A 23,632-nucleotide genomic window follows, 5' to 3' on the forward strand; every position below is an offset into this window, starting at 1 on the left:
AGCCAAGCCCGAATGACTATATTAATAAGGGGACATCAATGGTTCCGTTCCTCTGACCCTTGCCATCCAATGCTGCGAGCATTGCCATTTGGCATCATGTGGTGGGTCGAAGAACATATGGAAAACCATTTTTTTTCAAAATCATTACGACTCTTTAAATACCGCTTAGATATTACTGCAGAAAGGATGTGATGTATTCTTTTAGAATTCAAGTGATGTGCCCCTTCGTATACTATGATAGATAATTAATGCAGAGTGACAGAACAACAGTGCAACAATGGGACTCATGCCTTTACAGGCGCCAAATGATAATCGGACCAAGAAACATCCGACAACTCTAGGTCCTAGTTAAAATGCCATTTCAACAATAAATTGATATGAGTTATCGATGTTTCTAAGCGCTACCTATTGAAACAGAACTCTCATCACATTGGTGAAGACCTGAAGTGGTATTTAACTATTCTGATTGTATTAACGAAGTGTCACAAAGATAAAGGAGCTCACTGCTACATATGACTCTGGAATCCAAATGGTGATCTGCTTCCTAGTACTGAAAAAAAAGAAAGAATAAAAGAGAGAGCAAGAAGAAATGCTTTCCGAACTGAAAATTGGGGGGCAATTGTTCAGCAAGAATTGGTCTACCTAATGACATGTCCGACCTTCGAAGATGTGACAAACACTTGGCATTATGATGTGGATGATTTGGGATGTATGTTTTATGGAATATTGATGTCATCGATTGATAGCCAATCACATAAGGTCGACCCTCAAACAAGGTCTACATTAATGGTTTTCTGTCGACCTCATCTCATCTCTGTCCCAATTTTCTATGAGCCATGCTCTAGTTCGGAAGCTATAAGAAGCCATGGATGTGTAAATTATTCTGAGTTAGCATTCGGTTGTAACGGCATCCATCTCTCTACACATGGATAGCTGGCTCTATAACCAATTGCCAACAATCCACTACTCCAGCTCTGACAATTGCTAACTGCCTAGCAAACCTTACCCCATAAAAAGGAAAGAGAAGGGGGAAAAAGGGGGGAGACTATCTCTTTCTATGGTGTTCACTATCTCTTTCTACTGTTCTTCCCTTCTAATTTTCACTAACTGAAGCATCAGAGGATGCCCCACTGAAGAACCCCCTATCTCCTCCGATGTGTGTGGACTTTCTTTATAGGTGGTTGGGATCCTGACTAATGCTAACCTACTCCAGCTAGACAATATATTTGAGCTATCATACCCATTTGAAGAGGCATAGCAACATATTTTATCACCATACATTCTGTTATGTCAATCATCTTAGTTTACCTTATTGAACTCAGCTCAAAGTCTGATCTATACACGAACACTATCAAATTTATATTGATATTTGGAAAGAAGAAACTATATCTAAATAATATCTGACTTCTAATATCTATCTAAAATAAATATGAATATGCTTAATATCTATTTTTTATTCATGTTCATTTGGAATAAATATAGATACTAATTTTAATATTTTTTTAATATTTGTATCTATATTCATATATGCCAAAAAGATATTGATAGAAATATGGATTTCAAAATTCAATCCATACTAATATCTCAAATTCATATCCAATCTATTTTTAATGCCCTATGCATGGACCCTAGGTGGTACACCAACAAAGACTAATACCAACATCATATTATTATTATAATGGATTCATCTACTTTAGGATGGATTATGTTGCTTGATTCCTTGATCAAAATTTTAACAATTTTAATTATTTTTATAAATCAAAATGAAATTGATCCATTCTAAAATTTGGGTCAAAAGCAATTGTTATGGATAGGAAATTCTTTCTTAGATGAAATCGATGCATAAGGAAGCTGGGCTTGGTCCAACCTTAAATGATGGTCAATGTCTGCTAACAATTCAAAAAAATATTGTATCTGATTTACGCCAGCTGAAAAAAATTTCAAAATCCATGTAACAACCTACCGTGAGCAGATAAGGAAGAAGATAATAAGAATATTTTGTCTAATGAAATAGGGTTAACTATCGATTCTCCTCCATTTTTGATGAGGTAGGAGATAATAAATATATTTCTTCAGATAAAGCAGAAACAATGGGCATATTTCTCTTGATAAGTCAAGGCTAACCATCAATTCTCTTTCCTTCTCATAGCTCTTCAGCCTCTATCTATAAATAGAGGCCCATAGAGAACCCCCAAGGTATGAAATTATTTCTTTTTCAATATACTTCTTTTTATCTGTTTCAAAATTTTGACTTGAGCATCGAAGGATCTCGATTGGAGCCAACTCTAATTAGAGACTTATCTTGCAGGTCCAATCACCTTGTCCTACTATTGCCAATCTACGGTCATCAATCAACTCTAGCCACCCCAACCCAAGATAGAGTTCTACAACAATAGATAAAAACTAGAGGAAGGGCTCAGATCCATTTATGAGAAGAAGTGTGCGTCTAATTAAAGAAACTTTATTGCATCACTCCAATGCCACTAAATTACTAAAGACTAGATCGATCGATGCTGGTCAGATTTGGCTACTCCAAGATCGATTAGTTGTCGATCGAATCTAAGCTGACCATTTGTAGATTGGCCGATGTCGATCATATTTGAGTGCCTCCAAATCAGCCAAAGGTCAATCATACCTTACCATCTCTAGATCGGCCGACATTGATTAGATCCAGTCACCTCCAAATCAATCGGAGATGGATGTCATGACCAGATCCAAGCCGACCATTTCAAATCAGTTAATGCCCCTTAGGTTGTTCTAGTTAGGCTCAAAACTAGGAGGCATAAGATCCAAATGAGGAGAGAGATTGCCACATCTAGATAAAAAAGAAGGATCCAAATGAGGATCCAGATGAGGAAGGAGGTCGCAACATCCAGATAAAAATGAAGGATCCAATGAGAAAAGAGATCACAATATCCAAATGAGAAAGGGGACTACCAGAATCCCTCGATTTTGGAATTATTCTTGCTTTCCCGTCCATATCTCAAAATTTGAATTCTTCATGGGATCCAAACAAGGAAGAGATCATGATAGATTAAAATCTAAATAAGGAAGGGGATTATAGAAATCCCTCGAATTCTATCCCCAAAATCATGATGGATTTATACTTTCTCATCTATCTGAACAGAATCAAGGACATTCCAAAAAAAAAAAGTTCTAAGAGGGAGAGACTCTCATGACTCAAAAACTCTCATACTAAGAGACTCTCAAGCTCTTATCTATCATTCCATTTTCTTTCCTTCTTATAGGACCATAGGTCTTGGAGCATCTGAACTGAGGCAAAGATCAAGTTCGAATTGAGGCCAGCATAGATCGAGCCGAGGCAAGATCAAGATCGAGCTAAGGTAAAGATCAAGTCTGAACTGAGGTAAATAACAAGATCGAGCTAAGACAAAAAAGCTAGACCATGACAAAGTTCAAGGCTGAGCTGAGGCAAAGATTATGTCCAAACTGAGGCAAAGAACAAATCCGAACTAAGGCAAGAACAAGATTGAGTAGAGGCAAGATCAAGGTCAAGCTGAGACAAAGATCAAGTCCAAACCTAGGCATAGAATAAGATTGAGCCAAGGCAAGATCAAGGTTGGACCAAGGCAAAGTTTAAGGCTAAGCTGAGGTAAAGATTATGTTTGAATCGAGGCAAAGAGCAAATCCGAATCGAGGCAATGAATAAGACAGAATCGAAAAAATGATCAAGGCTGAGCGGAGGCAAAAATTAAATCTGAACCGAGGCAAAGAACAAGACCGAGCCAAGGCAAAGATCTAGATCGAGCTGAGGTAAAGATTAAGGTTGAATCAAGGCAAAGATCTAGATCAAGCTGAGGTAAAGATCAAGATCAAATCGAGACAAAGATTGAGATCGAGTTGAGGCAAGGCTCAAAATCTAAGCTGAGATATCAAGCCAAAGGCTAAGACTGAGACTGAGCCGAGATGAAAGATCGAGGTTGAAATGAAGCCCAATGCCAAGATGGAGTCTAAAGGCTGATCAAAGAAGGCCGACCTCCATAGGCCGACCTCCATAAGCCGACCTCTCGAAGGTCAAACTCTCAAAGCCGACCTCCTAAAAGACCTTTGAAGGCGGAACCCCCAAAAGCAAGCTCCTAAAAGTTGAGCTCTCAAAGGCCGATTTTCATAAGTTGACCTCTAGAAGGCCAAGCTCTCGAAGTCGACCTTTTAAAAGTCGATCTCTGAAGGCTGATGCCCCAAAAGAAAGCTCCTAAAAGTCGAGCTCTCAAAGGCCAACCTCCATAAATTGAGCTCCTAAAGACTAAGCTCCCAAAGCCAACCTCCCAAAAGTCGACCCCTAAAGGTCGACCCTCAAAAAATGAGCTCCTAAAAGCTAAACTCCCAAAAGTCAACATTTCAAAGCTAAACTTTTGGAAGCTGAAATGAAAAGATTGACTTAAGAACACCAACCATTGAAGGCCGACTAGATGCAAACTCATTAAAATAGGATAACATGACTCTAATCATTTGTTATTTTTTTTACTTCAAAGGTTGACTTGACTTAAAAATTAGGGGGCCTAACCAAAGCCAATCTAGCAAAGTTCTTTCATTCATCATGTGCAAATCTATGACTTCAAGGCCGATCGGCGCTCCTTGTCCACTGGCAAGTCGAGTGGAGACCACAATCAATGGCCAAAAGGCATTGAGCAGAGCCCTCAAACTCTAACCATCCGAGACAAAGAATCCCTTGGCCAACCCATGGGAAGTACATTGAAAGTGCTTCGTCTCCAGACGAACATAGTCACAACAAGGACATTTTGTCCTAAGATGAATATAGCCATGATGAGTTTCTCGAAGGCGCTTCACCCCAAGATGAATATAGCCACAAGAAAGATGCTTTGTTTCAAAATAAATATAGTCATGATGAATTCCTTGAAGGTGCTTCATCTCTGAATAAATATAGCCATAAGAAGATGCTTTATCCTAAGATGAATATTGTTGCTCCTTAGATTGATTTTGATGATTACAAAGCAGTTGAAGGAGTACTAATAATTTTCACTTGAAAAAGACTTATTGCTTTTCAGGGGCAAAATTATAATTTTACCAAAACCCTGATTTGAAAGCATCAAATGATAGAACAAAAGATTTGTGATCCATTGATGAAAATTTCATTATTTTTGGACTTGTATTTTGAAAGATATGCATGTTTGAAAATCATGAGTCGACCCATGAGTCAACTCATGACAATGAGCTGTTTGGCATGCAGATTTTTTGGCTTGGCACAACCTGTGAGTCGACCCCCAAGGCATGAGTCGACCCATGAGTCGACCCCTGCTATTTTTAGGCCAAAAATCATAGAACCTTATCTTCTGGTTGTTTTCTGTTGTTCTTCCACAGAGGTCGACCCATGAGTCGACCCCCAGGCATGAGTCGACCCATGAGTCGACCTCTGTGATGGGATTTTTCCGCAACGATTAGTTTTTAACCCATTTTAAGTGCTTTTAATGCTTATTTAATGTGGTCTAACGGCTCTTTTTCAACCTAGAATATTTTTCACTATTTTTTAAAGCTATAAAAGGGACAAAAAGATAGAAATCAACAAGAAGAAAAGAGAGAAGAATCAAGAAGAGAGATTTTGAAAAAGGGGTTTCAAGCAAACTTTTCAGTCCTAAGCAAGAGCTCACTCAAAGCATTCAAGAAGCCTTTGATCCAAGCTCACCAACTCCTCAAGTGCACATTCTAGTCTCCAACTATCTTGAGAAAATCAAAAAGGGTCTTCTTCTTCTTGAGTAAAGAGTATTTAAAGTCTCATACGCTCATTAAAGGAGCTTTTTTGTGCTATTCATTGTTATACTTTGTTTGTGTTATTATTTTTGTTTTGGAAGGGTTCCAAAATAAGGGAAGATTGATCCAAACCTTGAATCGGAGTGTATTGGGTTGGCTTGTACTCGAAAAATAAGTGGACTAGCTTGGGATAGCTAGAGTTAGAGTTTCCGACGTTTGTATTCGGGTTGAATACAAGATTAGTGGATTGAAATTCCCAAGTAAGAGCTTGGGGAGTGGATGTAGGTGCTAGGTTGGCACCGAACCACTATAAATCCTTTTGTTTGGTGTGTGTCTAATTGCTCTTCTTTATCTCTTCATTATTCTCTTGCATTCTTGCTCTTGCTATTAGCCTTGAATTAATCTACTCTCCCTATTTATTTAGCTTTGTCAAACACTTCTCATAAGTCATAAGTTAAGCTTAAAATTTTTAGAAACCCAATTCACCCCCCCTCTTGGGTTGCATAGCTGGGCAACAAGTGGTATCAGAGCCCGGTGCTCTAGCCCTACTTTGATCTAAACAATCAAAGAGCCAAAGATCTATGGCAACTCAAGTCGGCACTTCTCTAGCCGAGGGGCAATCTACCAACCGACCTTCACTTTTCAATGGGTCTAATTACACCTATTGGAAAGCTTGGATGAAAATATTTATTCAAGCACTCGACTATGATATGTGGAGTATCATAGTGAACGGTCCTCACACACCCACTAAATTTATAGATGGTGTGGAATCAACCAAACCCGAGAAAGAATGGGATGAGGTTGATAAGAAAATGGCCCAATTAAATGCTAAAGCAATGAATGTTCTTTATTGTGCTCTTGATGCTAACGAATTTAATCACATTTCTACTTGCTCATCTGCTAAAGAAATATGGGATAGGTTAGAAGTAACCCATGAGGGAACCAATCAAGTAAAGGAGTCTAAAATCAACATGCTTGTGCATAAATATGAATTGTTTAAAATGGAGCATGATGAGTCCATAACTGGAATGTTTACTCGCTTTACTGATATTATTAATGGTTTAAAGAGTCTTGGTAAGTCCTATACTAACAGTGAGCTTGTAAGAAAGATTCTCAGGTCCTTACCAAGAACTTGGGAAGCCACAGTGACCGCCATCCAAGAAGCCAAGGACTTGAACATTCTACCCTTGGAAGAGCTTCTTGGATCATTGATGACTCATGAGCTAAGCATGAAGCAACATCAAGAGGAAGAAGTCAAAAAGAAAAGAACAATTGCCCTCAAATCCACAGCTCCACCAGATGAAGAAACTGATGACACTGAAGATGAAGAACAGGATGAAGAAATGGCACTCATTACCCGAAGATTCAAGAAATTTTTGAGAAAAAGGAAATAAGGGATGAGGAAGAGGCCATTCACAAAAGGAGAACAGAGCAAAGAAAAAGAGAAAGATCAATCCCTTATCTGCTACGAATGCAAGAAGCCAGGACACTTCAAGTCCGAATGCCCACAACTGAAGAAGGGTCCCAAGAAGTACAAGAAGTACAAGAGAAGGCCATGATGGCCACTTGGAGTGCGAGTGATGACTCAAGCTTCGAAGAGGATAACTCAACCGAACAAGCCAACCTGTGCCTTATGGCACACGAAAATGAGGTAATATCCGAAACTCCTAGTGACTTTACATTTGAAGAATTACATGAAGCTTTCTATGATTTAGTTGATGAATTAAAGAAACTAGGGATGAAGAACAAAGATCTAAAATTGAAAAATCAATCTTTATTGAAACAAAATGAAAGTATTTCAATTGAAAAATCCATCCTGCTTCAAGAAAATCAAAGTTTAAAGAATGAAATTGCCAAGTTAAAACCATTAGTTGAAAAATTCACCTTGAGTTCAAATAAACTTAATATGATTCTTGAAAATCAAAAGGCCGTATATGATAAGGCTGGACTTGGCTATAACCCCTTGAAGAAATAAAAATATCTGAAAAATATTTATGTAAACTCTTTAAATAACAAGTCTTCTAATATTACTTGCTTTAAATGTGGTAGAGTAGGACATAAGTCATACACTTGCTTCTCTAACAAGTCTGCAAACTCAAATATAAAAAAAATATGGGTTCCAAAAGGAACCATTATGACTAACCAAAAAGGACCCAAAAAAACTTGGGTACCTAAAACAAAAACTTGACTTTTGCTTGCAGGTGTGTCTAGCATCCCAAGGAGGAAACAGGAAATGGTACCTTGACAGTGGATGCTCGAGACACATGACTGGTGATGAATTCCAATTCATCACTCTTGATGCTAAGGATGGAGGGATGGTCACCTTTGGAGACAATGGCAAAGAAAAGATCATCGGTATAGGTAACATTGGTATCACTCCCTCCAAATACATTGAAAATATTTTGTTAGTAGATGATTTAAAGCATAATTTACTAAGCATTAGTCAATTTTGTGATAAAGGATATAAAGTTGTTTTTGAATCGTCTGTTTGCATTGTAACTAGTCCTATTAATGATGGCATTAAATTTATTGGACATAGACATGGTAATATTTATATGGTAGATTTAAATGATTTAGCCAAAATAAACATGTAATGCCTAGTATCCTTGAATACTAAAATTAATGAGACTAGTTGGCTTTGGCATCGCAGACTTGCACACATTAGCATGCATTCTCTTTCAAAATTAATTAAGAAAGAATTAGTTCTTGGTTTGCCAAAATTGAATTTTGAAAAGGATAGAATTTGTGATGCATGCCAACTAGGTAAACAAACAAGAGTTTCATTTAAATCCAAAAATATTGTTTCAACCTCTAGACCTTTAGAGCTTTTGCATATGGACTTATTTGGACCTACTAGAACCACAAGTCTAGGAGGAAGATGATATGGTTTTGTAATTATAGATGATTACTCTCGTTTTACTTGGGTTTTCTTTTTAGCACACAAAGATGAAACTTTTCATGTTTTCACTAAATTTTACCGAAAAGTCACTAATGAGAAAGGATTTTCAATTCAAAATATTCGAAGCGATCATGGAACTGAATTTGAAAACCAAGACTTTGAAAATTTTTGTGATGAAAAGGGAATTGGCCATAACTTCTCTGCTCCTAGGACACCCCAACAAAATGGGATAGTAGAAAGAAAAAATAGAACCTTAGAAGAAATGGCCCATACCATACTTTGTGAAAGCAACCTTCCAAGATATTTTTGGACGGAAGTAATCAACACAGCATATTACATTTTAAATCGTGCTTTGATTAGACAAATTTTAAAGAAAACCCCCTATGAGCTTTGGAAAGAAAGAAAATCTAATATTGCTTATTTTCATATTTTTGGTTGCCGATGTTTTGTGTTAAATAATGGTAAAGAAAGACTTAAAAAATTTGATGCAAAATCAGATGAAGTAATCTTTCTTGGTTACTCCTCCACTAGTAAAGCTTTTAGAGTTTTTAACAAAAGAACTTTAGTAGTAGAGGAGTCCATACATGTTGTCTTTGATGAATCTAACGATCTTCCTTCAAGGAAGAATGAAGGTGTTGATGATGCAGATCCTCTTATAGAAGGAATGAAGGAGATCACTCTGAAAGATTCAACAGTTCAAGATGACAAGGAACATGAAGACAAACAGGATGAGGGAGGTGAAGAACATCAAGAACAATCTCAAGGTACAAATGACCTACCCAAAGAATGGAGGTATGTTCACAATCACCCTAAGGAGTTAATTATTGGTGATCCTATGCATGGGGTAAAAACTCATTCTTCACTTAAAGATGTATTTAATCATTGTGCTTTTGTATCTCATCTTGAACCAAAAACTATTGAAGAAGCTGAAAATGATTATAATTGGATTAATGCAATGCAAGAGGAACTTAATCAATTTGAAAGAAATAATGTATGGATTTTAGTATCAAGATCTAAAAATTATTCAATAATTGGCACAAAGTGGGTCTTTAGGAATAAATTAGATGAACATGAAAATGTAATAAGAAATAAAGCAAGATTGATTGCTAAAGGTTATAATCAAGAAGAAGGAATTGATTTTGATGAGACCTTTGCACCTGTTGCTAGATTAGAGGCCATTAGACTTCTACTTATATATGCTTGCTTTATGAAATTTAAATTATTTCAAATGGATGTCAAAAGTATATTTTTGAATGGATATATTGCTGAAGAAGTCTATGTAGAACAACCTCCAGGTTTTGAAAATCATACTTTTTCTAATCATGTTTTTAAATTAAATAAAGCTCTATATGGATTAAAACAAGCACCTAGGGCTTGGTATGATAGGCTAAGCAAATTTTTACTAAATAATAATTTTTCAAGAGGTAATATAGACACAACCCTCTTTATTAAAAGAAATCAAAATGATATGTTAGTTATACAAATTTATGTTGATGACATTATTTTTGGGTCTACTAATGAATCTCTTTGTCAAGACTTTTCTAAGCTCATGCAGGGGGAGTTCGAGATGAGCATGATGGAAGAACTTACTTTCTTCCTCGGACTCCAAATCAAACAAACAAAAGAGAAAATCTCTTTCATCCAAAGCAAGTACACCAAGGAATTACTCAAAAGATTTAGAATGGAGAACTCCAAACCAATTGGCACACCCATGAGCCCCTCATGTAAGCTTGACAAGGATGAAGAAGGTAAATGTGTAGACTTAAAATATTATAGAGGTATGATTGGCTCTCTATTATATTTAACTGCAAGTAAGCCTGATATCATGTTTAGTGTTTGTTTGTGTGCTAGATTTCAATCTAATCCTAAAGAGTCTCACTTGAATGCTGTTAAAAGAATCTTTAGATATTTAAATGGTACTCAAACTCTAGGATTATGGTACTCTAAGGACTCATTAATTGACTTAATAGGATATTCAGATGCTGATTTTGCTGGATGTAGATTAGACAGAAAAAGCACTAGTGAAACTTGCCAATTTCTTGGAGTTAACCTAATCTCCTGGTTTAGCAAGAAACAAAATTCGATAGCACTGTCTACGGCTGAGGCCGAATACATTGCAACCGGAAGTTGTTGTGCTCAAATCTTGTGGATTAAGCAACAACTCGAAGACTTTGGTATCAAACTTAATGAAACACCCATAAGATGTGACAACACAAGTGCCATAAACCTTACTAAAAATCCAATTCAACATTCAAGGTCTAAACATATTGAAATAAGACATCATTTTATAAGAGAACATGTTCAAAACAAAGATATAATTCTTAACTATGTTTGCACTGAAAATCAATTATCTGATATCTTTACAAAGGCCCTTAGTGAGGATAGATTCTGTGAAATTAGAAGAAATCTAGGAATTCTTGATCCATTTGCCTAAATATTTCTCCAATTCCAAGGAATCGATGTCAAAATTTCTTTGAGCTCAATTTTCATCATCTCTCTTGGATCTAAAAGCTTAAGATTATCATTCTCACAACTTGTCATTGAGAAAAATTTTTCTCCCAAAATTTTGAATTTTTTCAGAATTTATTCATATTTTTTCTGAAATTTTGTGAATCATGAGTTGACCCCCTAGGGTCGACCCAATGGCATACTTGAAATTCTTGGCCAACTTCCCATGGGTTCATTCCTTTTTAACTTAAAGCCCGTTCATGAGCCGACCCCTCCTTCTTCTTCGTCTTCCTCCCTCCAAGACTCGTCGTCCTCATCTTCGTTCTCTCCAAAACCAAGGATTTAGTCCAAGATCATTCTCCCATCACCTCTCCACCTCAAATCACCCCTTGGGAAAGGAGCTTTTCGCATCTTTCTCCCTTGACTGAAGCGGTTGGAGCGTGCCCTAGCTTCCACCGTTCTTCTCAAAATCATGATTTCTCTCCGCCAAAATCCCTTTCCATCTTCTAATAACCCTCCTTCTCCTCACCCTTTTGATCTTCCGAGTCTCCTTGCTTGCTCTTGTGGTGAGAATGGCCCTAAAGATGAAACTCCCACAAAGAAGGAAATCAGTCCGTGAGCTGGAAGAAGGCATCCGTAGGAAAAGGCAAGGTTCTTAGACCTCCTCTGCTCCCATTCCGACTTCAGCATCTGCACCAGGTTCCTCTCAGTCTCCTCTCAGCCCTAGCAAAATTCCTCTCTCTGACAGAAAGGTAGAAACCGACAAGAATGTGGACTTTAGATTCTTTGAAAAAGAAGGTTTCTCCTTTGGGTCAAAGATCAAAAACCAAGGTTGGGGATTTTACTGTTCTCTCAAGGAAGTTACATATGTAGACTTGGTTAGAGAGTTTTATCTAAATCTGCACTATGGCAATGGAACAGTAACTTCTACTGTTAAGGGAATTGATATCTGCTTAGATCCTATTATTTTGGGAGAGATTCTACATTTGCCCTGTGAGGGATATTCTAACATGGAACTCCCAGTGAAGGAAGAAGGGATCAATGTAATTTTAGGAGGAACTTACTCGAAAAGTCTAAATAAATTAGAAGCCAAAATCTTGTCAATTGAAATGAGAATTCTACATCAATTAGTGACAAAGCTTTTCTTCCCGAGAAGTGGTAGACATGACCTCCTTTCTGGCCGAGACATATGTATAATGTTTCATGTGATCACCCAAACCCCCTTAAACCTTCCTGCTTTAATGATTGAGGCCATGAGAGAAACACTGAATAGATCCAAGGCACATCTGCCTTTTGGTATGGCCCTCACACTGGTTTTCAGGAGGTTTGAAGTCAGTTTTGAGAGGGAGGCATCTGCTAGGCTTTCTCACGCTGACACCATCAACCAACACACTCTGCACCGCATGGGATTCACTAGGATTGATGGTGGTTGGATCAAGGGTACAGAAGAAAGAGCTGAGGAGAGAGCTGAGGACAGAATTGAGGACAGAGCTGAGGAAGAAAGTCCCTCATCACCTCTCCATGACTTTAGGGCAGCATCTCCAGATATCCAGTTTATTTCAGATCCAGAGACCGGCCCTTCAGAGTCCACCAGGAGGCACACACCAGTTCAGCAACCAGATAGCAGAGCACCTCCCTCAGAGTTCAGATTGGCTGATGATCAGATTGAGTAGATTTCTCAGCGTGTGGCTTCCTTGCTTTCTCATCAGTGGAGCACTTCTGCGTTTGCACCGAGATCCACATTATTAGATGCATCTGATCAGACCTTGATCCCCCATATCTTCACTATATTTCAGATGATCACAGATCAGTCTGTTCGGATTCAGCAGCTCGAGGATTACATTTTGAGACTGACTGGGAGAGTACTAGACTTACAGGGGCAAGTCTTAGCTTTGGCCCATTCTCAGCCACAGGAGTGCACTATTGAGGTCTCAGACCTATCTACGGAGGCAGCCAGACTTAGAGGAGTATTGGAGAGTGGATTTGATTTTCTGAGGAGAGAGATCAGAGGCTCTAGTGAGCATGCATCCACACAGTTCACTGCACTGCTTCAGTCTGTTTCGAGAGCTCTGAACCTTCTTGACACCATCAGGCTCTCTCTTGCAGTTCAGTCTATGACTTCTCAGCCTTCAGGATCATCTCGCCCACCTACTCGTGCCAGCACCTCCACTCGTGACAGAGGCAGACGGGGTAGAGGACGAGTCCTTGGTCGTGATCCATCATCTCCCCACCCTATCTCTGATACATCTGATTCTGATCCATCTAGTCATGAGCTCCACTAGATCCTTGTAGCTAGCCTTGTCTGTTGTTCTTTCTAGGATCTATCTTTTGGGCCATGTAATTGAAGGAACCAGATCTAGGGTTTCAGGGTTAGATCTTGAAACTTTTTCAAGATCATACAGCGGAAGACTAAAATAAATCAAAATTTATTTTCTAAGATCAGAAAATCCCTAGATCTAAGATCCTATTACATGATTATTACATAGTATTAAATCAAAAATTAAAATATATATAAATATAGTATGAATTACATGTTGATCATATCAACATGTTTCTATACTAGCTACATCTAATGTATGTATTAAATAATAGATCAGATCTATTACCTTGCAAGTTAGACGCTCTAACCTCGCTGATCCAGGCTTAAGGATGATGTTGCAAGCCGCACACGCGTCCGGCCTCTAGGAGTCGTCCACACGAGCCTACGAATCTCGATCAGAAGTCCTGCTTCAGGAAATCAGCACAGTATGCTAGTACTGCGCTGATCCTTCTTTGATGGTTGATCAGGTGCCTCCTTCTTCTTGATTTGGACTCTTCCAAAGATGGAAAGTAGAAGGAGGAGTTTCAGATCTGAGACGCTCTCAGGAAACTCAAGATGGAAGGAGGAAAGATATGAAAATAAAAACCCTAGAAGAAGACCCTCTTCTTCTTCACGTTTTTCTCTCTAGACACCCAAACTTGCGTCTTTTATATCTCCACGACCCAAAGGTATTTCTCTCTGATTTTTGGATGGCAGAAAGGCCTCTCAAAAATCTATCTCTACTTTAAAATTTCACGAAGAAACTCATCTTATATAGAGAGATATGATAGAGTCCTTGTCTAGGTCAAACACCTAGTCAAGGCTTATCCAAACATGGCAAGTAAAGGGACGTCCAACTCTTGAGCACCTCCTCCATATTTTCGTGCATGGATCACCAGAAAAGGGTGCACAATGTAAACCCTAAAAGCCACGAAAATTCCAAAAAAAAATTGGATAAATTCGGTGCAAAATTGAAAGAGTTTTGGATTTCTAAAACTCTATCTCATAGAATTCGAAATCCAAACTTATTCCTTTTAGATTTGATCCAAATCACCTTCCATGTAAGAAAGAAGAGAGGAGACCTTTTGTGAACGTGGGAGAGATCTGGGAGAGGGCTTTTGTCGCACAAAATAAGTGGAGATTGGCGTTGAATAAGAGAGAGGGCGTGGAGAAGGTTTTTGTGGTGCAAGGTGGAATCCTAGTCCTACTAGGATTCTGTCTCATAACTTATTTTAATTTGGTTTCCCAAACCAAATCAAATCAAAATTAGATCAACCCAATTAAAATAGGTCTTAACCTAATTAAGAACCTAATTTAATCAGATTAAATTAGATTTAAATCTGATTTAATTTTCTAATCAAATTAGAAATTAGATTGACCCAAGTCCTAGTTGAACTAGGACTAGTCTTTCCTTGCACTTGGCTTATCCAATAAACCAATTGGACTTGATCCAATCAAGCCCAAATCAAATCTAATTAAATCATATTTAATTAGACTTAATCTCAGCCCATTGGCTTAATCAAATTAAGCTAATTAGCAATCGAATTGCTAATCGATCCTCCTGCAACACTTGCACTGGGTTAAATGTCAATCGTATTGATTATTTAACCCTATAACGATTCTTAATCGTTGATCAACCATCCGATCGGATCATGAACTCTAATGTGTGTGACCTCATAGGTCCGAACCTAAGCCGGTAGCATAGAAACAAATTCCTATACCAATCAAAGTGACCATCTAGCAATGGTACCCGACGTCCGGATAGGTCGAATGTGTAGAACAACATCCTTAGAACCCATGCGGATATAGTTTTCATATAATTCATCTCCTTGACCAAAATGATCATAGGACACCCCAGAGCTCAACTGTCAACTCTGATCAGGTTGTCCACATTGTATTTCAAAATATCAAATCCATCTGATGGATTACCCTGGCCAAAGTTTTGCTAAATTGAAATACAGCGACTCATTCTTCTCCAACTCTTGGAGTGGTCAATCCCATCTCGATCACACTCTGACTTCGCAAGTACTTGACTGTGCCCAGAAGCCTTCCGTCCCTGAATTAAAAATTCAGTTAGTCCAGTACCAAAGCACAGTGAGTTGCTTGCAAGTCACTGAGGCGATCTCAAGTCTAAGGGACACTTATACCTATATCCCATCAGAGACATTCTCGACAGCAGAATGCTCTGGAGTTGGTCACGTTCAATGATGATGTACCCTTACATCTCACCTGTATGCCATACCAGTGTCTCCACACTCCTTGGTTAAGAGGACAACCAACCCATATGGCCTACAGCGACCTATGCTTGATAGAAGCTGTCGTCCTTATTAACAGCCTATCATTTGGTCGTGAACAGTTTTAAGGACTAATCGATAAATCCTCTCTTTATCGAACTTAAATAGTCCTAAGGACTTCATCATAACAACGGAGTTCATTAGAAGATGAAAGCTTATGATGAAGATGCCAAATATATTTTATTTATTAACAAATCAATTATAATACTTGGTTGCTCAACCGTCAACAGCTTGACGATTGGCTTTTTGGGACACATTTCCCAACAGTAATGATATTAACTGGTTGACTTTTATATTATGGAATATGTATTGGAATAGCTATGGTACCAATCACCTTTTGATTATGTATCTACTCTTTGACTTTTAATGTATGTCCTTTAAATTGAGTTCCTTTCAATTATGAGCGTGCTTAAAATACTATGAATTGCTAGTACTCAATGGTATATTTTGTTTTATGATTACTGTATTCAGGGGGAGTAAACATTAATGTCAGTAAAATTAATGATTAGCACAAGAAGTTTGAAGAAATAAAAAGAGAGAGAGAAAATGCATTCAAAAAAAAGAGGGGGAGTTAACAATGTTTGATGATGTCAAAAAGGGGGAGAAATTAAAGAAAAATATCAAAAGCAAGATTGATAAAAGACTTAAAAATAAAATGAGTGGATTGGGAAAAATTAAAGAAAAGTATCAAACTTTAAAATTACTTCTTAGACATGCTCTGATACACTTAAAATTTGACATGCTCTGATATACTTTAAAATTAATTCTTAGACATGCATTGATACACTTAATTTTTAAACATGCTCTGATACCAAAATTAAATAATCAAATGAGAATGAGCGAATTTTCAAGATGTTAAGAAAATTGAAAAACAAGCAAATGAGATATTTTCAAACACGCAATTTTCAAATCCTAAGGTAAATTCTGCTTTGCTCTGATAACAAAAATAAATTTTCTGCTCTGATACCAGAATTACATAATCAAATGAGCAAATTTTTAAATCATTAAGCAATAGGCAAATTGTTTATGCAAATGGACACATGTATCACATGCCAAAAGAAACAATCTTCTTTTCAAGCAAATGCACTTATAAGTTGGTAGTAAATTTTCTAATTATCTTCAAACTACCTATAATGCATTTCATTCCTTGAAATTCATGCTCATTGATTCATATATATGTTTTTGTTCAAGTATTTTGTCATCATCAAAAAGGGGGAGATTGTTGCTCCTTAGATTGATTTTGATGATTACAAAGCAGTTGAAGGAGTACTAATGATTTTCACTTGAAAAAGACTTATTGCTTTTCAGGGGCAAAATTATAATTTTACCAAAACTCTGATTTGAAAGCATCAAATGATAGAACAAAAGATTTGTGATCTATTGGTAAAAATTTCATTATTTTTGGACTTGTATTTTGAAAGATATGCATGTTTGAAAATCATGAGTCGACCCATGAGTCAACTCATGACAATGAGCTGTTTGGCACGCAGATTTTTTGGCTTGGCACAACCTGTGAGTCGATCCATGAGTCGACCCCCAAGGCATGAGTCGACCCATGAGTCGACCCCTGCTGTTTTTAGGCCAAAAATCACAGAACCTTGTCTTCTGGTTGTTTTCTGTTGTTCTTCCACAGAGGTCGACCCATGAGTCTACCCCCAGGCATGAGTCGACCCATGAGTCAATCCCTATGACAGGATTTTTCCGCAACGGCTAGTTTTTAACCCGTTTTAAGTGCTTTTAATGCTCATTTAATATGGTCTAATGGCTCTTTTTCAGCCTAGAATATTTTTCACTATTTTTTAAAGCTATAAAAGGGACAAAAAGATGAAAATCAACAAGAAGATAAGAGAGAAGAATCAAGAAGAGAGATTTTGAAAAAGGGGTTTCAAGCAAACTTTTCAGTCCTAAGCAAGAGCTCACTCAAAGCATTCAAGAAGCCTTTGATCCAAGTTCACCAACTCCTCAAGTGCACATTCTAGTCTCCAACCACCTTGAGGAAATCAAAAAGGGTCTTCTTCTTCTTGAGTAAAGAGTATTTAAAGTCTCATACGCTCATTAAAGGAGCTTTTTTGTGCTATTCATTGTTATACTTTATTTGTGTTATTGTTTTTATTTTGGAAGGGTTCCAAAACAAGGGAAGGTTGATCTGAACCTTGAATCAGAGTGTATTGGGTTGGCTTGTACCCAAAAAATAAGTAGACTAGCTTGGGATAGCTAGAGTCGGAGTTTTCGATATTTGTATTCGGGTTGAATACAAGATTAGTGGATTGAAATTCTCAAGTAGGAGCTTGGAGAGTGGATGTAGGTGCTAGGTTGGCACCGAACCACTATAAATCTTTTTATTTGGTGTGTGTCTAATTGCTCTTCTTTATCTCTTCATTATTCTCTTGCATTCTTGCTCTTGCTGTTAGCCTTGAATTAATTCTACTCTCCCTATTTATTTAGCTTTGTCAAACACTTCTCATAAGTCATAAGTTAAGCTTAAAATTTTTAGAAACCCAATTCACCCCCCCTCTTGGGTTGCATAGCTGGGCAACAAATATAACCTCGACAAGTTCCTTAAAGGCACTTTATTTCAAAATGAACATAGCCACGAGAAGGACGCTTTGTCTCAAGATGAATATAACCACGATGAGTTCCTTGAAGGTGCTTCATCTTTGGACGAATATAGTCATGAGAAGGATGGTTCATCCCAAGATGAATATAGCCATAGTGAGTTCCTCAAAGGTACATCATCTCTTAATGAATATAGCAGAAGAATACTTTGTCTCAAGATAAATATAGCCACGATGAGTTCCTCGAAGGCTCCTTGTCCTAAGATAAATATAGTCACGAGAATGACACTTTGTCCTAAGATAAATATAGCCATGATGAGTTCTTCAAAGATACTTCATCTCTGGACGAATATTGTTATAAGAAGGATGTTTTATCCCAAGATAAATATAGCCATGATGAGTTTCTCGAAGGTACTTCATCTCTGAACGAATATAGCCATGAAAAAAATGCTTCATCCTAAGATGAATATAGCTATGATGAGTTTCTCAAAGACACTTCGTCCGAAAATGAATATAATCATGACAAGTCTCTTGAAGGTGCTTCATCCAAAGATGAATATAGCTATGAAAAGGGCATTTTATTCCAAGATGAATATAGCAACAATGAGTTCCTCGAAGGTGCTTTATCCCAAGACAAATATAGCCACGAGAAGGATGTTTCATTCTAAGATAAATATAGCTACGATGAGTTTTTTGAAGATGCTTCGTCTCTAGATAAATATAGCCACCAGAAGGGTGTTTCGTCCCAAGATGGATATAGCTAGGAGTTTTTTGAAGGTGCTTCATCTTCAGACGAATATAGTCACGAGAAGGATGCTTCATTTCTGAACGAATATAGTCAGAAGTTTCTCGAAGGTACTTCATCTTCAGATGAATATAGCCACAAGAAAACACCTCATTTCCAAATAAGAATAGTCGATGAAGAAGAACTCGATCAACTATGAGCAAAATAAACCTCTCGAAGACAAGCCAAGCTATGAGCAACAATGATGAAAAAAATCTTTGGAGGCTCAAAATATCAGCAATGCTAATCTGAGCTGAGATCTCCGAAGGAATTATTATACATACTCAGAGCCATCTCAAGGACAAATTAAAGAGTATGCTACCTTCAAGAGACCACCTGAAGGTGCCTGAATACCTCGACCTACACTATCCGACTTGAGATAGGTTGTCCAAATGCGGCTTATTTATGCCAGCTGAAAAAAATTTCAAAATTCGTGTGACAACTTGCCATGAGCAGATAAGAAATAAAATAACAAGAATATCTCATCCAATAAAGCAAGGCTAACCATCGATTCGTTTTCATTCTCGATGAGGCAAAAGATAACAAATATATCTCTCTAGATAAAGTAGAAGATAATGGATATATCTCGTCTAATAAGTCAAAACTAACCATCTGATTCTCCATCCTTCTCATGGCTCTTTAGCCTTTATCCACAGGAAACTCTCAAGGTATGAAATCATTTTTCTTCTAATATGCTCACTTCTTTCCATCTATTTCAGAATTTTGACTTGAGTACTGGAGGATCTCCATCAGAGCCAACTCCGGTCAAAGACTTATCTTACAGGTCCTACCGCTGCTGTCCTGCCATTGCTGATTTGCAGTCATCGATCAACTCCGGCCATCCTGACCCAAGATAGATTTCTACAATAATAGTAATCCAATAAATTTGTGCTAGCTTAATTTTCATACTAACCCCAATCATGTGCGTTCCTCGGATAACCTCAGCCTAAACTTGTACACTCCTTGAATGAACGCACATCCTTTCCAAGATAAGTTATTATATTATTCAAGAAACATTATAATACATCTCATACATCTCATCATAATTAAATAAAAAAATATTGCAAATTTATTTAACTACCCGATCGTCCGTAATCAAGAAATCATACAATTTTATAAAAAGAAAGTTATCACAAGACCCTCTACTTAAGAATTTTTAGTTCAATTTTTTAAGTTCATTAAATGATACAATGGGGTCTCACCATCCAACTCCATCTACTTGAGCTCATAAAACTGCATCATGCGATGGTCTTGTGGTATGTTTAGGATTAAAATTTTCTTAACTTGGTGCCACTTCTTAATGGTGGAAGCGCATGGTACCAACCCAAATCAAGCCACCTTCCACTAAGCTGGGGCTTCTCCACAACTAGTTATCACAAACAAATACAAGCTTTGGACCAAAAAGATTGTACTCAAGGGAGCTAGCAATAACTAAGCTTCTTACATTTGTTAATTAAACAGAGATTACATAAATTAAGCAACCATATGCATTCTTAGTGGCTAGCATTGATTATAGTTGGCCAAGCTAACTAAGGTAAGCATAAGCACTTAATGAGCCACCAATCCACCCATTTTGTATCCACCAGGACATATGACTAACAACATTTAACATGAAATATCCGCGGAGTGGCAGAGCGGAAGATGTACCTTTTCCAAAGCAAATTTATTGCGAAAAGGGGCCATATCGAGTAGCAAACCAACACATTCAACGTTCAATATTTTCTAACAAACTCTTACCCAAATTACAAACCACTTCTTCTAACAAGGCCTATGCCGGGAAATAACGCAAGTTGCATTTTAGAATGGAAAGTTAAGGATGCATCTGGTTGTATTTTTTAATTTTTAATTTTTAAAAAATATTTTTTATATTTTTTAATTTTTATTATTAAATAAAAAAAATATGTTTGATAACTATATTGTAAAGTAAAAAGCAACGTTCGGAGACAACAGGTGAAGAACTCGACGAAGAAGAAAGATTTAAGAAGAGAGGGAGAAAGAAGTGGAGAGGTAAAGAGCTAGACGAGGGAGAAAAGTTGGGACTTTTTATTTTTTTTGTTTGGTATTTTAGACGTGGAGAAGTAAAAAAAATAGAAAAATAAATTTTAAAAAATAAAAAAATTTTATTTTACATATAAAATAATTATTTTGATTATTTTAATTTTAATTTTTTATTTTTTATAATATTATCAAATATTAATTTTTGATTTTTATTTTTTAAAAATTAAAAAATAAAAAAATATTTTTTTAATAACTAATCAAGCGCACCCTAAGAGAGGAGCTTAGCTTAGGAAGTTTGAATTCCAAAATTCTTGGACGTTGCATGGGGACTTTCCAAGGTTAGGATAGCTGGAGCTAAAATCTGCAGATTAGATCATTGATGGCAAACAATCGAAGAGACGGGATAATCCAAGGGTAACTATATTAAGAGAAGAGGGGTGAAAAGAAAGTGAAGGGAATAAAAGTTTTTTTTTATTATAGTATTTTTTTTGTTCGAAATTTTTTTAATAATGTTGAAGGTAATTGTAGCATTTCAGATGGTATCTTAATAGCATCCAGTGTTAGATGAGGCTCCGGATTACATTGCATCACTTAATAATTTTAATGAAATCTAACAGAAAATTTTTAAACAGCACAGATGGTAAATGAAACTCGTCTTAAGTTAAGCGCTTGTTTCGTAATTTTACTTTTTATGAATTAACGTAGAGTAAAAATATATATTAAGGTAAAGTAAAAATAGAAAAAAAAAAAGGAAACGCTATATTCCACCTTCCACCATGGAACCTTCCTCACACTGACGTCTGAATGCCCTTAAAGTACTATATAATTACAATTATACCATCTAGAGAACAGCAGAAACTATAATGGTCTGAAGGGCCCTTTTGGTACTATGCGTTTGGTGGAGAACCCCAACCACGCCAAACAAGTCCCGCCTACTGCGGGCGGCTGTTCGGCTGCAATTTTATTGCAAACAGCAACCAACATAATAATCTACGGGATAAGTGACAGGTACCCGCTATTTGCAGTCCTCATATCAAATACACAACAATGGCACGCGTCATCTTTATAGCTTAGTCTATAGCTGTAGCCCCTTGTCATAAAATAACCTTATATAAGTGCTAAAATATTTCGTATAACCTAAGATCCTTTGTTGCTCTCTCTTGCACACGCCGGCGAAGCCCGCCGCCATGGCCGCGCAGCTCCGCCTCTCGGCGCTTCCCAAACTCGCCTCCTCCCACCTCGCCGAATTCAGCCATCTCCCCACTGGACTCCCGCACCCCGCCTCCATCCCCCTCCGTCCCTCCGCCACCACGGCCGCCTCCCTCTCCCTCTCCCTCTCCCCCCGATCCTCCAACCCTAACCTCTCTCAAAGCCTTACCTCCCCGGATCTCGCTGTCGGCGGCTCCGGCAATATACCTCCAGGCGGCTACGGCGGCGGCGGCGGTGGAGGATGGGGCTCCGACGGTGCTCCCGGCGATCACCACCACGGGGAGGACCCCTCCTCCGATAGCAGCGCCGGCGGCCCCCTTGGGCTCTTTCTCGAAGGGTGGCGATCTAGGGTTTCCGCTGACTCCCAGTTCCCATTCAAGGTCCTGATGGAGGAGCTCGTCGGTGTCACTGCCTGTGTCCTTGGCGACATGGCCTCCCGCCCCAACTTCGGCCTCAACGAGCTCGACTTCGTCTTCTCAACCATCGTCGTCGGATCCATAGTCAACTTCGTCCTTATGTACCTCCTCGCCCCCACCGCCGCCACCGCCGCCGCCACCCGCTCCGCCCTCCCCAGCCACATGTTCGAGCCCGGCGCCTACTCGCTTCTCTCTCGTCTCGGCACCTTCGTCTACAAAGGCGTCACCTTTGCCGCCGTTGGGTTCGCGGCGGGGCTGGCGGGGACGGCGATCTCGAATGGATTGATCGCACTGAGGAAGAAGATGGACCCGGCGTTCCAGACGCCGAACAAACCGCCGCCGACGGTGCTGAACGCGTTGACGTGGGCGCTGCATATGGGAGTAAGCAGCAATTTCAGGTACCAGACGCTGAATGGGTTGGAGTTTGTGATAGAGAAGGCGCTGCCACCGGCCGGGTTCAAGACGTCAGTGGTAGTTCTGAGGAGCTTGAACAATGTGCTTGGTGGGATGTCGTTCGTCCTTCTCGCGAGGCTGACGGGGTCTCAGAAGTTGGAGGGCGGGGAGGAGGAGAAGGTTGAGTTGAAGGAGAGGTTGGTGGATGATGGGGTGGCGGCAGATGGTGGAGATGGGGAGGTGCAGAGTAGTGAGCCGCAACCTAAGTAAGTGATTTCAAGCTCCTCTTTTTAGTTTTATGGTAAAATGGGGAAAATTCTGTGAAAGAATGATTTTTAGGCAGGAGTAAGAGGGTCATGTAAACTGGTTTTCTTATTGAAGGAATGGTTTAAGTTACGTGTGTCAGGTTTTGGCTGGTTTCATGAATAATGAGTTTGGGAGATTCCAACCTTCCCCCCTTAGTTTCGTCTTTATAGAGTTTTGTACGAATTGAATTTGGTCCTTTTTAATTATATTGATAGAGACCCATTTTGGTTTAATTTTCATATATCTGCAGTTTAGATTTTTATATTATATGACATATTACTTTGGTTTAGGCAATGATGAATAA

General features: G+C 38.3%; 1 protein-coding gene across 1 annotated transcript; it reads left to right on the plus strand.

Annotated features, from left to right (window-relative positions):
• The first annotated feature begins 22,133 nt into the window (after positions 1 to 22,133).
• On the plus strand, positions 22,134 to 23,561 carry LOC105033313 (protein RETICULATA-RELATED 3, chloroplastic-like). The gene has a single exon (XM_019846609.3). The coding sequence runs from the start codon at positions 22,192 to 22,194 to the stop codon at positions 23,290 to 23,292; it is 1,101 nt and encodes a 366-aa protein (XP_019702168.2). The 5' UTR covers positions 22,134 to 22,191; the 3' UTR covers positions 23,293 to 23,561.
• Positions 23,562 to 23,632: the final 71 nt, after the last annotated feature.

This window comes from Elaeis guineensis, chromosome 1, assembly GCF_000442705.2.
Source record: "Elaeis guineensis isolate ETL-2024a chromosome 1, EG11, whole genome shotgun sequence".
Classification (NCBI taxonomy): Eukaryota; Viridiplantae; Streptophyta; class Magnoliopsida; order Arecales; family Arecaceae; genus Elaeis; species Elaeis guineensis.

What these genes read in the sequence shown, in the direction of transcription:
- LOC105033313 (XM_019846609.3), top strand. Translation starts at nt 22,192, where the DNA reads ATGGCCGCGCAGCTCCGCCTCTCGGCGCTTCCCAAACTCGCCTCCTCC.